The sequence below is a fragment of the Thamnophis elegans genome, chromosome 1, assembly GCF_009769535.1.
Source record: "Thamnophis elegans isolate rThaEle1 chromosome 1, rThaEle1.pri, whole genome shotgun sequence".
Taxonomy (NCBI): Eukaryota; Metazoa; Chordata; class Lepidosauria; order Squamata; family Colubridae; genus Thamnophis; species Thamnophis elegans.
Genome location: NC_045541.1, coordinates 105,950,484 through 105,966,714, shown reverse-complemented (window position 1 = coordinate 105,966,714; position 16,231 = coordinate 105,950,484). Strand labels below are relative to the sequence as shown.

Here is a 16,231-nt window from a genome sequence, read left to right as displayed (position 1 = left end):
TATTTGCCAGGCTCAGAATACAAATGAGTTTTCAATAAAGGAAGGAGGCCCATAACATGTTAAAGCATTTTCATTTTATTTGTTCCAAAGGTACAAATAATATGATTTAAGGAAATAAAAAGTCAAATCTTAATTTTCATGTAATGACAGATAAAACTATGTCTCAAGAAAGTGATTTTTCATTTCATTAAGTTACAATGAAGGAATAACAAATCCTTGTTAAATGTATTCTCAACATTTGGTGTGACTTCTTTTAATTCTGGAGGCAAGAATTCTTATGCAAGAAGATAGGCTGTCCAGACATGTTTATCTTCTTTCTCTCATTATCCTTGGTGTTGCAGCCTTCTATAATACATCTCATATCACTCAAAGAGCTCCCCCATCTTGTTATAGAGATGGAATTTCACAAGCACTTCCTGGTCCCAACCCATAAACATTTATATTACGAGAACATCCAGGTAATCAAAATCCTGTCTGCTGTTACAAATATTTTTAAATATTTGATATGACAGTTCACACAAAGTACAATTTTACTTACAGTATTGTGATTAGTAAACAAACATTGTAAACATATGAAGTCAGTGCCAGCATTATATTTAGCTACCTTTGTAACAAATAAAGCATTATTGTGATGCCTGACGCTGACTATTACATAATGAACATTAACATTCATGTTAACGAGATAGATCCTATAGCCAATCTTGTAATTTTTAAAATCTCAATTTCAATAAGGGATATTTCTTGAAATATCAAAATTGAGGAAATAAAACCTTTTAGTTTAAAATACAGAAGTAATGTGACTCTATTATCGGTAGTGATGTTACAAATGCCAAATCATATTTCAATTTCAATCACATTTCTCAAAATGAACCTATCTGAAACACTACTAATGTGCTTCAGTAAAACAATTGAAAATATTGTTTAATAATTATATAACACAAAACATTTTAATAGAATGATTCCAGAACAATATATAATGTAAATATTGTTAATTAATTTTTCTACACCTCTCATATATTTTCTTCATACCAGTCTTCAGTTTCCCTCAGAATATCCTATACAAAAACTATAACATAGGGCAAAGTATTTGATGCTTCAAAGTACATTTTTCAAAATACCAACGTTCTTGTCAAGGCAATGTAGCTTAGTTTTCCTTTAGTTTCTTTAAATGGTAAGCTCTTGATTTTAAGGCTGTTTCTCTGATTGATTTTTTGATATACCAATCGGGGAGCACGTTTGTTCCCAACCATTTCTAAGAAACAGAGGCAGAAAAAGATGTGTTACAAAGTTGTTAAAGACCAAGATATCAATGGATTGATAAATGAAAGCAAGTTATAGACACACTTGGAAATTCTAATCTCCCTTTAAATATACATACCAAAAAAGCATGAGATGGATATCCACAAGTTATCCTTTCCCGACCAAGAGTATTGAGGGAATATTTTACATATTGTTCAGGAGTGGGTCTGTATATGTTTGTTTTACGAATTTTAGACATTTTTGTCATGACAAAATATGGTTGAACAGTCTGAAAAAGAAAGAACATTATTTTATTAAATTTATATCTAGCAGTTTGTACTTGTACATTGTCTTATTTAAGAGCTATAACGGACATGTGTTACAAAACAATTTAAACATAGAAACTGCTACAGTGACAACATATTATGATAAGAATCATATGGTTAACATAGGTAGTCCTCGCTTACCAAGAACTTCATTCAGTGACCATTTGAAATTATGACAGTGATGAAAAACTAACTTTAGGCCCAAATGTGTGATATTTAGTGTCATTCATGTCATTACATGAACACGATTATAAACTTCCAACGGGGAAATGGTAGATTAAAGAGCTATCCTGAAGTGGCAGCCCGCAATTAGTTATGTTTTGGGTCCAGGTTTCTTTAACCACTGTCTTGCTTAGCAATGAAAATTCTGGTCCCAACTGTAGTTTTAAGTTAGGGATTACTTCTACACATTGAAAGCATTCCAGTACCCAGCTGGAATGAGCATTGAAAAGACTGGGGAAGTAGTTAGGAGACAAACAAAAGAGGAAGGCACGAAACTAATTATTATTGCAAATTTTGAGTTAGCTATCCCAACATCAGCTTTCCAAAGGGAGGGGGCATGAGGAAATGTGATTTCCCACTTAGCAAAAGCTTCATTAAATAATACAGCTGCTGGTTCCAATTGTAGTTGGCTTACTTCGCTACAATAAATCATTGATTTAGAAGCAACATTAAATGATCTTCTGTGTTCATACATGCCTGAGTTAAAGATCAATTTATCTGATATTAAATACGTAGCTTATGTATCATGGATTAATTCATTACAAACATTGTACTTGGAAATTGCCTGGACAAGTCTCTGCAGCTTTCTTGGCATGGCATTTTGAAAGTAGTTTGCCATGGCCTCCTTCCTAGGGCTGAGAGAGAGCAATGCTACAAGGTCAACCAGCTGGCTTTGTGCTTAAGGCAGGATTAGAACTCATAGTCTTCATGTTTCTAGCCTGATACCTATCACTATACTAAATTGGCTCTTATTCCTAACTTACCCCTTTTCAGCTTAATAAGAGTTTTAAAGTTTGATTAATTTAGTTTCATTTTTTCAGATCATCATGTTTTCCGAAGGTAAAAAAAAATATTTTTTTTGCTGTTTACTTAGCTGTGTAATTATTTTTTTTAATAGTTTGGCACAGTGTTATGCTCGTTTTTCCTCATTTTTCCTGGAAGAAGGAAAAATAAGCACAACACTGTGCCACCAACTCCAACACCATTCCAGAGATCATGTTTGAAAGGCCTGAAAGACCAAGAGTGTACCTTCTCATTCTATTTTCACAGACGCCATCTAAAAGTGCAGCCAATGCTGTCAAGACCTCAATCAGATATGCAGCAAGCCCTACAAAACAACCCCAAGCTACTTTGAAACCTAATTTGTTCCATTAGTTACTTGGGGCGGACCAATTTAATAAGTGTAGCTTCCCTGCAATCAGGGTGGTGTACAGTCGCTTGCATTGTAGCCCCAGCAATCCTCTTCTAGATGTTTTTAAAAACATCTTCTCACATGCAGTTGAAAATAAATTATTTAGAAGACTTAACTAATTGCTCTAAAATTTTGTCATTTTGGAGGATGTGGCATGTCTTCACAGCCTTTGCTTCTCATGCTCTTTTGATATATCTAATTTTTCACCGTACTTTCTTTTGGATGTTTTTGATGTTAGAAAATGCTATAAATCAAGGGTGTCAAACTCAAGGCCTGTGGACCGGATCTGCCCCCCTGGTACTTAGAACTGGCTTGCGAGGATGTGCTAGAAACAGCCAAGGACCAGTCCTTCTGAAAGTGAATATGGAGCTCGGGAGGATAGCCCTCCCAAGCTCAGTTTTTGCTGGCAGACGGTTACAGGAGGCCGTCGCAGATGAAAACGGAGCTCGGGAATCAAACACAACCCTAATGCAGCCTCAATGAAATCGAGTGTGACTGCTGTAAATGGAAATACCCTACTGCAGAGGCTGATGAAGGAGGAGAGTAGATTTTAACTTAATTTTCTAAGATGCAAGGTAACCTTCTAGTCAGGAAAAGGGGGAGAACATGTGACCCTACAACTTTAAGTCAATTGGATAAAGGACATTTGCAACCCCAAATTAAGTAGTAATAGAATTCAAAAAGTATTGAAAGTGGAGAACGATCGTATCCCCAAGATGGCAATGACAAGCACTCCCCTTCTGCCAAACAACCAAGAAGATGTCCTTAAAATATATGGTAAAGGATGTTCATGGAAGACTCTAAACTTTACATGGAAAGATGCTGAAGTACTCATCCAAGACCCAATATGTTACATAACATGTGAGGGGTATAATGCCAATGCTAAAAAGTAGAATTCAAAAATGGTCACGTAACTCTTGCAGTAAAAGCAAGTAAAAAAAACCAATTTAATTAAAAGCTCTCTATCAGCTGGACAATTAGCAGAATAAAGCTTTAAAGATGGTATTTCCTAAAGTCAGCACTATAATGAAAATACTTTGATTAAAGAAACTGTCTATTAATTTATTTTTGGCAATGGTACCTACAATTGTCTTTCAGATAAGGAATAATTTGAATGTATTTTAATATTTAGCATCCCATACTATCAGGTTAATTACACATACAGTATCAAAACAGATGAATCACACTAACCTGCACAAGGATACCTTTGTCTCTGTATTCCAAGCCGAGGGATTGAGAAAAGAAATTTCCAAAAACCTAAATACATGTAAAGAAGCATAGCGGTAGGAATGCACAATATGAAACTGAAAATAAATTATATACTGTCAATTTTACACACCTTGCCATTAATTATAAACCGTGTAATGTGGAAAATAGCATTTCAAACTAGGAATTTTGTACATTGTAAGGAAATGTGATTAATACTTTTAATAGAATAACAGAGTTGGAAGGGACCTTGGAGGTCTTCAAGTCCAACCCCCTGCTTAGGCAGGAAACCCTATACATTTCAGACAAATAGTTGTCCTAGCTCTTCTTAAAAACTTCCAGTGTTGGAGCATTCATAACTTCTGGAGGCAAGTTGTTCCACTGCTTAATTGTTTTAACTGTCAGAAAATTTCTTCTTAGTTCTAGGGAGCTTCTCTCCTTGATTAGTTTCCATCCATTGCTTCTTGTCCTGCCCTTAGGTGCTTTGGAGAATAGCTTGACTCCATCTTCTTTGTGGCAATCCCTTCTTTTCATTAAACTAGACATAGCCAACTTCAGCAACCATTCTTTATATATTTTAGCCTCCAGTCCTCTAATCATCCTTGTTGCTCTTCTCTGCACTCTTCCAAGAGTCTCAACATCCTCTTTACATTGTGGTGACCAAAACTGAATGCAGTATTCCAAATATGGCCTTACCGAGGCATTATAAAGTGGTATTAAATTATTCAAGTGGTAATATAAGTTAAATATATAAAATATATTCTATTATATTTTTGTAAGCTTAGTGAAGTGTTTTTGTGTTTGTTTCACATTTGTTAGTTACATTTATTTTATTATTTAGTGCTATTTAAGCATTTTATACTTTTGATTTATATTTTTAAGCAACATGTCAGTTAAAAAACAAAGCATTCCCTCCTCTTTTTTGCAATAAGCCTGGGAATAATAGTTTTGACAGACACAATATGACTGAGCCAGCGTTAGCTACTGAGCTTCCATAGCTGAAAATGTTTATATAATTAGTACACTATGCTCACATGTTCCCTCCTCTTTCTTCTAATGTGGCTGCCAGAATAGCAGGGATGTTGGCTTGAGAATAACTGCAGTTTAGAGTATTATCTGAAGTGTAATTTATTATTAACATTTTGCTATGATTACTTGAAAGAAACTAGGTTTTGGGAGCCATAATTAACTACAAATACAGTGCATGGCCTTATTTTTGAGGTGCAGCAGGCAGCAAACGTGATCACCTCATGGCTGCTGCCATGTTGCGTGTCGCTGAGCCTGCCGCTTCTTGCGGCAGCCATTAGCGTGACAGAAAGGGCACGGTGGCTAGAGTTGCAGGAGCGGCCGTTAGGTAAGGGTATGTGGACATGTTTCCCTTTCCCTCTGCTCCGGCCTCGCTTCCTCACCTCATGTTGTTTGCACTGCAAGCAACCAGAGGAAATAGCGGGGACCGGCTGCTCATGTGTTTAAATATTTTTGGGAGGGCTTATTTTAGCACATGCGCTCAAAAGCCTGATAAGGCTTATTATCTGGGGAGGTCTTATTTTCAGGGAAACAGTGTAGTAAAAACTATGTATGTACTTATTGTAAATTAAAATGTATACATTCATAAAAACAATTGGAAGGTTTTAAGAATTGTGCTCACGTGAAAATACTTCCTTAAAAGAGTGGTGTTTGAACCAACCCAAATTCAGACTCCTTGCACAAAGCTGAAGGAGACAACTATATTTTTAAATAGAAGGCTGTCCCACACCAACAAAGTTATAGGTACATTACATTTAAAAATCTGAATTCAAGAGACTAATTCAAAGGTCTCTATATTCACTTTCATGAAATAAGGAAAACATTATCCTCTTTAAAGACTATTGCAAATATTGTATTTGCCAATAAGCAGTTCAGTTGAAGAATGGGAAAAATTACACACACAATGTTTCCCCCATATATGTACCTTGCTTGCTGCATAAAGAGTTAAAAATGGAGTTTCTGCTACTCCAGAAAGAGAAGTTATATTAATTATGATTCCCTTGGACCTGAAAGACAAGACAGAATATAAATTATAAATCTGTTGGAATAAAACAGAAGCCTAAAATATACAAATGTTAACTATAACATCCATAAGTATTTGCATAAAAAAACATTGCACTTGACTCCTAGTGACTGCCTAGAATAGCCATGTAGTTTTCAGGGTGACAATGTAGAAATGGTCTGCTACTACCTTCCTCCTGGCTCTTCTTTTTAAAAAAATATTTTAAAAAACAATAAATTCCCAGTCTAAGGAACAAATCTGAGAATTCTTGGTGGTGCCCCATACACATACAATACTCCTCACTTACTGACTGCCTTGTTTAATGACTGTTAAAAGTTGTAACAGTGCATAAAAAAACCCTTAAGATTGTGATCAATCCTTGCCTTTATGACTGTCGCAGTATCCTGCGGTCACAAGATTATCATTCAGGCACTTCACAACTATCAAGCATTTAATGTACAACCATCACAATGTCACATAATTGTCATTTGAATTCTTCCCAACCATTTTGCAGCAAGCAGAATGGAGACTGCTTTTCACCAAAATCTGAGCCACTGGAAGTTTCTGGCAATGATTCTTGTACAGGTAACTGGATTATACATTATGCAAAACTATCAATGTGTTAAAATAGTAAAATGAAAAGCTAAATGGGAAGCTTAGTCCTGAGAACGTGACAAAGTTCAACTCAGACACATTCCAAAACTGTGAAACTGATATGGGGAAGACATATTCTTTGTCTCACTTATCAAATCCAGGAGACTGCACCAAACAAGAAGACTTCAGCACCAACTTTAATTTCAGCAAGAGCTTATGTGAAACCAAGGAAGATCTTGCTCAATCAATAAATCCTTTAAATAGCCAAGAAGGAAAAATGTTTTAAATGGCCAACATTTCTAAGTTTTTGGCTTTCTCCGACGATGAAGAGACTTGAGCCTGGGTAGAAAAATGGACTACTTAAGGCAAGGAGGAAAGAATTTGCAGGCAGCAGAAGACACTTTAATGCAGAACCAAATACCATGGTTCAAAAAGAAGTATATCAAGCTGGATCAAGAGATACTTGTGATAGAATGATTTTCTGTTTCCATTTTGGGGGAATATAACTGGAAGGAACTAAGCAAGCAATAATTTCTAGTTTTCAGAAAAATTATCTACCTCATGTAACAACAGCACAAATGGAAAAATGCCAAAAGTACAAACTACACTAATACTGAAAGGTTGTCATCTCTTAGCCCCCTATTATTCCAGAGTCTTTTGCTTTCGTGCATGAATTTTCTGTACCTGCCATATAAGTAAAGCTTGTTCTCTCTATTCTCTCAATTTTCCTTCCAGTGATACTCAGGAATGGCTTTAAGGTTATTCCCAGGAACATCCCAGAAACATAGCCACCCCCGCAGAGCAGCTTGTTGTTGAGTTCTCACTGATGAGTCATTCAGGCTTTTTAATTCCATTTTAAAAAGAAATCACCAAACAGTGAAAATAAAATAAAAAAGGGAATCAAGTAAAGATAGGCTTTCACGGTCGGATGATTCATGCACCCAATCCCATGACTCACACAGCATTACACTGCCAATAAAACATGGAGGCCTGCCTGATTAGTCATAGTAATGAATTTTTCAAAGAAAGGATTTTCCCCTATAAATAATAATGGCTGTCTGGATGTGTTTATGTGACTCACCTTTCCACCATGCGAGGAAGCACAAATTGTGTCATCTGAAAAAAATAAGAAAAAGATTGAGTAGTATGCAGAAAACAGACTGAGGAAAGCCCTCTCACAAAACAGCTGACCTCTCTTCACCTCAAAAAATTATAGAAGAATTTGAAGGCGGTCATTTGTAAGGCAGTGTATTTTTATTCTACTTAGGCAGTTTGGTTCTTTGATAAAACATGTTGAGCAACTCAGATAAGCTGCACTTATAAACAACTTAATCAGTCTGTATGATTTAGCATTATTACAGAACGGTTTAAAAACTTCTGTATATTACATAGGTGAATTTCCTCAAATATCTAATACCTATGCTAGACAGTGCAAGAAATAAAATGTAATTAATAGCACAGCAAGGAAAGCAAAAGTGGTTGAACTATGCAATTGCATGACAGGTATCAGCAATGGCAGTCTAGACCACTTATAACAGGGGTGTCAAAGTCATGTCATCACGTTGTTGTCACATGACATATTGCCACTTCCCTTCCTTCACTAAAACGGGGGTGGACATGGCCAGCATGTGATGCATGTGGCTTGTGGGCCAAGAGTTTGACAACTCTGACTTATCAGAATTTGAAACAAAAGTCAACTGATCATGGATTACAAATCCATATGTCTCAGCCAGCACGATTAAGGTTGTATGAGGCACTTCTCATAATACATTCCATCTTAAGAGGAAAAGAAGGCACAGCATAAATAGGCAAAAAAGATGAACAACGCTTTCCAAGTTATTGATCACACAAAGAAATCAAAAGCTTTTGCTTTGTGATTTTTAAAGGTAACAATTTCCATTATTTTGTAATCACTGAGTAAGTTAGGCGGCCAAATAAATGTTCCTAGATAAATAAGTAAATAATCTAGAAAAGCAAGCCACTGAAAGGGCTACAATTATTTTACTTTGCTCAGATCACCTAATGTTGCCTTTTATCTTAAGCAACAATTTGTGTGTTAGCTACCTTTTAACATTAAAAAATGATTCTGAAAGTACTTTTTAAATAAATTGTTATAATATCAGAAAAAAATGGTTCTCCAGCCAAAGCCATGAGAAACTTAATTTATATTTTAATATGTCAACTGTAATACAGCAGTTACCATTAAAATGTATTTTATCAAAAAATATAAGCTACTGTTTTTTTACAGTATAGCCACCATTAGGAGGAACATGATCCAATCTACAATTTTCATTTTGTATCTAATTCAAATTGCAAGTTTTATGGTCACAACATCTGCCCTAATATTGGACTTTTTTGCCACATGTTCCTCAAAATGTTCTATGACATTTCATTATTAACCATTTTTTTAAAATCATATTGACTGTTTATGATAAATTGCCACGTAATTACTTGAATGAGATAGATTAAAAGATCATACTAGTTTCAGATGATTATATTTCAGATACAAAATGTAATATAATATATTAGAGACCAATTTAGAAGCGAAGTCAGCATTCTAAAGAGCATAAACAAATTCAAAACAAATGCTGGAACTTATATGCTGACTCTGTAAAACCACTTAGAGAGCGCTGAAAAACACTTTGAAGCAGTATATAAGTCTAAGTGCTATTGCTATGATCCAAGTTTGGCTATTGGCAACTGACTCATATTTATGACAGCTTTAGTGTGCCGACATCATCTTTTGCAGCCTACTGACAAGCAAATCAATGGGGAAGACAGATTCACTTAACAACTTACCTAATAGCTTCTGTGACTCACTTAACTGTAGCAAGAAAGGTTGTAAAATAGGGCAACTCACTTAACAACTGTCTCATTTAGCAACAGAAATGTTGGGCTTAATTGTGGTCATAAGTCGAGGACTATCTATATTTCTGATGTAGCATATTGATACTTTCGACATACCTCTTTTCTAGAGTAAGAAAACATTTGTCTAAAAAAAATATCAAAATAGCTTGATAGCCTCTATATGCAAAATAGTCAATTCTCCTGCATTAGCCCAACTTCCCCAAAATGGCACTTACCTTGCACAAAGCTACGGCATTAATATTTATGATCTTTTCAATTTGCTGTAATGGGGAAAAACATAACAACATATTATGAACTCTTGATTTAAACGTTTGCAGTAACGAAGATGACTAGAGTATACACTACGTAGAAATTATTGATCAAACTTTGGAGCCTAATTGGGATCTTGTAATTTATTGATTAGGATTCAGAATTCAAAGTTACAGTACTGGAGAATCAGAAATTTTATATACTTTTCTTGGCAGAGTTTATACCACCACGCTACATCAATGTATTGTCTCAATTTTTTAAAAAAATATTTAAGATATGCCCTAAAATTATCATTTTAGGTCAAATTGTCATGAAAATTTCATGGATATAATCTCCACAATGATAACCACAGTCAGAAGATTTTTGATATCCCTTCTGTTGTGTTTTGATAACAACTACATGTGTATATATTATAAACATATACATGACATAAAATATATATAAATTATTGATGCTTCTCTTCCTTTTCTATAGCATTATAAATTCTATGACGCCCGTAGCACCCCTTCTTGCTGGTGGAGCTGTGTTGCCGGTGCTACCTCGCACAGTGAGCATGAGAGCTAGGACCCACTAGGGCCATGGTCCGAAGAGTACAGGGCATTGAAAATGGGGAGGGGGACTTTCCTGCCTGTCACCCTGTTCTGAAGCTCAGCACAGAACTGAGAACAGGATAAGAGGCAAAAATCCCCCCTCCCCATTTTCAAGCCATTTGCAAAAACACCCCATTCCAACCTTCAGTGCGAATATGCAGGTGTGAATGACCTCCCGTAAAGGAAAGGCATGGCAATCCATTCACCTGGGACATCGGAAGAAGTCCTGCAGGGAGACGATGATGCCAATGTACAGGAAATCTCTCCCCCCCCCAAAAACCTGCAGATCATCCAAACTCCTCTTTGAAAGGACGATCTGCAGGTGGATGAGGGGGATTTCCTGCACATCAGCAGTGACGTCTCCTTGCAGGGCTTCTTCCGATGTCCCAGATGTATGGATTTTCATGCCTGCCTTTCCTGTTACGTAGACAGAATTGCCTGCTATGATTGTCACTGCTAGGTAAGGAGGATGTGAGGCATGTGGGGCCTCCACTTGGTCTCTGGCTTCTTTTCCAGCCACAGCTGGTTGCAAAAGCATCTATGCTTACTGGAGGCGGAGATCTGAGCGGCACCAGCGAATCAGCTGTTTCGTGAATGGAGCAGCTCAGCTGATCCGATTAAGGCCCGGAGAAGCCGTAAGGTGACCAGGGATGGGAAGGACTGTCTCCTGTGCTGGCTACGTCCTCCCCTTCAGTAGGGCTTCTTTTCGGGGGAGGGTGTATATTTATTTTCGGGACATGTCGTATTTTGAGAAAAATAGTAGTAGCCTGAATTATTTTTCTTGCATGTGAAACAAAATAAAGACTTTTACAAAACTGAGATACAAAAATGTAAATGCAAAATTAATTCAAACAAGACTAATGCACTTAATATTGGGGATTTTAATGAATGTATTGAAGATATGAAGATGTGAAGTATCTTGACTCCTTAGATTAGGATTAGTCATTATACATTTTAATTTGAAGTTAATGAACTATTCATAGGACTGTTTCTAAATCTGGGCAATGGAGGTGCTAATAAGTTCTTATTTATACTTTTACAATTATGATTCTATTAACAAATCAAATAAAACCAGTGTCACATTTACAAATATTGAAATTTAATATTAAATATTAAATTTAAAAGACAAGTGTGGGAGGAAAAGAATACTTACTCTATCTAAATCTGGAATCTCAAGGAAATATTCAGGATAATCATATGAAGCACCCACGTTGTTCACTGAAACATACATAATTTTTAAATATACACCTTGAATGAACTGCTATCAATATCATTTATAGCCCTATTAAGAGTATTTGCTCACAATGTCTAAGAATAAATGATACTCTTCAACTGAGACTGAATTTGACTATAGAACATTAGATGGCAGTATAAACCCACAAATGATGTACATACTCTGAAATCTCTCAATAAAGAATATTTGAGTGGAATGAGGAAAACAAAAAAGACAGAAATATAAGAGTAATGCAAAATAGTATCCTTAAGAACAATTTTATTACATTAAACATTTTCTTTTGGCCACCATTTCTTATTTTTAAGATGTTTTTTCCATTTTGTTTCCATGTTTCTAAAAGGTCCATTTTTTACAGATTAATAAAATATAAGTGTTTTGAATATTTTTTCACACACTTCAATTTTTCACACAAACAATTCAAATCTATGATGTTCTAGTCATCACCAATCAATTAGCGTATTTTTCTGAGTGTAAGACGCACCGGAGTATAAGACGCACCAAGGTTTTGAAAGGGCAGGTTTTTTTAAAAAAAAGTAAGTAGGTAGATAGAGGGATAGAGAGAGAGAAATAGAGAGAAATAGAGAGAGAAATAGAGAGAAATACAGTAGATAGGTAGGGGGAGAGAGTAGGTAGGTAGGTAGGTAGATAGATTTGTTTTCGTAGATTTTCACGGGTGTATGTATGCTGGTCTTGTTGTATTCGGGTGTATATATATATATACTGGAGAAGGAAATCACTGACAATCTGCAGCACCTAAGACTTTGTTTCTGCTGGCACAGCACTTGATCAATGTAATTCTCATCAACCACTCTAACTAGCTTTCCGAAAGGAAAAAAAAAGTACTTACACTCTGCAAAACTCACAAAAATGAGCCCTCCCCCCACAAAAGGCATGAATAACCTTTAGGGGGCTTGCAGAGTACTTCTAAGGTGGGTGGATGGGCAAAAAATAAGCAAAAAACGGTCCATTTTTCGCGAAAATGACCATTGGCTTACCTGAAGGGTCCTTTTCTGTGCATTGCGGGAGAGTCCAAGCAACGGGTTAAATCCAGTCCTTCTGCCCAATGGATTGAATTGAATTTCCGGCCACACCTCCTTGTCTCCTCACATATCCAGTTTTCAATGAAAACATGGTCTGAGATTAAGTAGATAATATTACATCAAATGTAATCCACAAAAGTCAATCGACCGGTAACGACCCAGTCTGAAGAAATTGTCCACCCAAGGCGGGGTTGGACTCTCCCGCAGCACACGGAAAAGGACCCTTCAGGTAAGCCAATGATCATTTTCCTGTGCGCTGCTTGGAGAGTCCAAACAACGGAACATAACCAAGCAAAGCTATGTCTAGGGTGGGTGAAAAATGGTGAATTCTAATCAGAAGTAGAAACAATGGATTGCAGTATTCTCCTGCCAAAGGCAGCGTCTGTGGAAGCAAAGTTGTCCAACTTGTAGTGTCTGACAAATAAAGAGGGGGACAACCAAGTTGCCGCCTTGCAAATCTCCTTGATCGACGCTTGGTTGGCCCAGGTTGCTGTTGTAGCAGCACTTCGCGTAGAGTGCGCCGTGATTCATGATGGAGTCGGACTACCCTGCTGCTCGTAGACAAGGGAAATGCAAACTTTGATCCATCTGCCGACTATGGAGGAGATGACCTTGCGCCCCATGAATGCCAGAAACGAAGAGGGATTCGGATCAACGAAAAGAAGAAGTTCGCTTGATGTACCTCTTTAAAGTTCTACGAACATCAAGGGAGTGCCAATGCCGCTCTCTGGGATCCTTTGGTCTCGGACAAAAGTCCGGAAGGACAATCTCATGGGCACGGTAAAAATACGAATTGATCTTTGGCAGGAAGGATGGATCTAGCCACAGAACGACTCTGTCCGGGTGGACAATACACAAATCACTGCGGACAGACAAGACCTCCAAATCTGAGATTCTACGAGCAGAAGAAATTGCGACTAAAAAGGTGGTTTTGAAGGTGAGGTGCCTCAAGGAAGCATTGCGGAGGAGTTCAAAGGGCGAGTTAGAGAGTGCCCTGAAAACCGTGGCAAGATCCCAGGAGGGATAGTGGTGAATAATTGGAGGCCTAAGGTTGGAAGTGCCTCGTAGGAAACAACGCACCTCCGGAATCTTGTTGAGTGGTTGCCGGTCAGAAGAGAGGATCATCGTGGATAAAGCGGCTACTTGGAGTCTCAGAGTATTAGGTACCAAACCCTTTTCAAGGCCCTAAGGAGAAAGTCCAGTATCTGTGGAAGGGGAGCAGAGGTAGGCTGGATGTAACGGTCCGCACACCAATGGGCAAAAGAACGCCAGGTGGCGTCGTATATCCTAGTGGTGGAGGGGCATCTGGAAGCCTGTATGGTTTTGGCGACGTTGTTGGAAAACCCGGCCCTTTTCAGGAGGTCCCTCTCAAGTGCCATACGGTTAAGTTGAGGCACTGGGTGTCTGGGTGGAGAACTGCCCCCTGGCTGAGAGAGACCAACTCCTGTGGAATATTCCATGGGTGCACAATGGAGAGGCTTGTCAAATCGGCGAACCAGGACTGTCTGGGCCAGTAAGGTGCCACTAGCAGGACTTCGGCGCCCACATCTAGAATCTTCCTGATTGCTCTGAGAAGGAGAGCCAATGGGGGAAAAGTGTAAAGTAGGCTGGGAGGCCAGGGCATCGACCCCTTCTGTCAGGAAACACTGGAACCTGGTGTAGAAGTGGGGAAGTTGAACGTTCTCTGGGGTGGTGAACAGATCGACCAGGGAAAGTCCGAATCTCCTCGACAGCTGTTGAAAAAATTGCGGGTGCAGGTGCCACTCCAAATGGTCTAAAGTTGTTCTGCTCAGCCAATCCGCCTGTATGTTGATCACTCTGGAGATGTGTTCTGCTCGCAGCGATTCTAGGTGTAGCTCTGCCCAGTGTCCTATGACTTCCGCTTCCGACATGAGGGACCTGGACCACTGACCTTGTGTGACCTGGTTGTGGAGGTGTGCCCCCCAGCCAAATAGGCTGGCATCCGTCGTGATGATCTGACCAACATGTTCTTTGAAGGTGCCCCTCGTCAAGGCTGGCAATTGCCACCATCTGAGGGAGCAATGGACCCTGGACGGCAGCATTATCTTGGTCAGAGAGTTGCTGATGTCGGCTCTCTGCATCGGGAGCAAAAACCAATGCAGGTGGTGAGTATGAAGTTGCTCCCAAGGAACTCTGGAGAGACACGAGATCATTTTCCCCAGTAATTGGGATAGGGATAAGGTCTGGACTCTGGGAGAACGGTAAATCCGGCAGGCTAGCTGTTGGAGACTTGCAATGCGATATTGAGAGGAAGACTTGACAAATTGAGGTGTCTATCACTGCTCCTAGGTGTAAAATCCTGGTGGCAGGAATCAGGTGGCTTTTCTCTAGGTTTATGGTAAAGCCATAAGTCTGCAATGTACGCATGGTGACGCGGAGGTTGCGAATTGCCTGTGTTGGTGTCGACAATTGGATCAAAATGTCATTGAGATAGATTGAAGACGAATCGGTCACTGACGCAGATGGGCGGCCACTATTGTAAGCTTCGTAAATGTCCTTGGGGCCGAGAACAGGCCGAATGGGAGAGCCCTGTACTGAAAGTGGGTCCCGTCATAGAAGAACTTCAGGTAGCGTCTGTGTGCAGGTCTTACAGGCATGGGGAGATACGCCTCTTTCAAATCGATTGATGTCAGGACATCCCCTTGATGAATGCAGCTCAGAACGGAGTGGAGTGACTGCATTTTGAATTTTTTGTTGGCCACATATTCGTTTAACTTTTTAAAATCGAGGATTGTCCTCCACCCCGCCGAGCTCTTGGGGACCAGAAATAAGATGGAATAGAAGCCCCTGTGTTCCTCACCTAGGGGAACTGTTTCTATTACCCTGATGTCTCTGAGATGGTGAATTTCGGTCTCCATGAGGCCCCGCTTGATGGGACACTGTGGAGTTGGGAAACAAATGAAGTGGCGCGGGGGGGGGGGGAGAAAGTCCAATGAGATCTCCTCCCAGGCGGTGGCGAATAGGTGAAGATGCCCCCCCATGGGAGGGTTGGGGTTATGGTCACTTATTATGTTTGAAGGGTCTGTTGCCAGACCCTTCTCGAAAGGGACGTCGGGAGAAAGACTGGAAATGGTTCCTGTCCCAAAAGGACTGCCTATCGTGCGCTCGATCCTGAGGTTGTTGATACTGCCTCTGGTAAGAGGAAGTAGAGGGCTATGGGTCAGCCTGGCATGGGGCTTGGGGACGAAAATAGGAGGAAGACCTGCTGTCTGCTTTGTGAGACACGGGGGGTATGACCTTTCTCTTATCTTTATTTTCTACTAGCACAGAATCTAGGGCTTCTCCAAATAACTTGCCACCCTTGAAGGGAGCTGAAGCTAGCTTCCATTTTGACCTCATGTCTGTGTTCCAATGACGGAGCCACACAAGGCATCGCGAGGTAACATTGGAAGCCATAGCTCGTGAGGCGAACTTTGCGGCA

General features: G+C 39.0%; 1 protein-coding gene across 1 annotated transcript in view; it reads right to left on the bottom strand.

The window, feature by feature from the left end:
• Positions 1–54: 54 nt before the first annotated feature.
• The window catches only part of HSD17B12 (hydroxysteroid 17-beta dehydrogenase 12), a 65,829-nt gene continuing 49,652 nt past the window's right edge, over positions 55–16,231 (bottom strand). The window contains exons 5-11 of the mRNA XM_032226228.1: positions 11,669–11,733; positions 9,892–9,936; positions 7,890–7,924; positions 6,137–6,218; positions 4,171–4,236; positions 1,379–1,528; positions 55–1,252 (exon numbers count right to left, since the gene is read on the bottom strand). Coding sequence (XP_032082119.1) covers positions 1,145–1,252; positions 1,379–1,528; positions 4,171–4,236; positions 6,137–6,218; positions 7,890–7,924; positions 9,892–9,936; positions 11,669–11,733 — 551 coding nt within the window. The 3' untranslated portion in view covers positions 55–1,144. The remainder of the gene's footprint in view (positions 1,253–1,378; positions 1,529–4,170; positions 4,237–6,136; positions 6,219–7,889; positions 7,925–9,891; positions 9,937–11,668; positions 11,734–16,231) is intronic.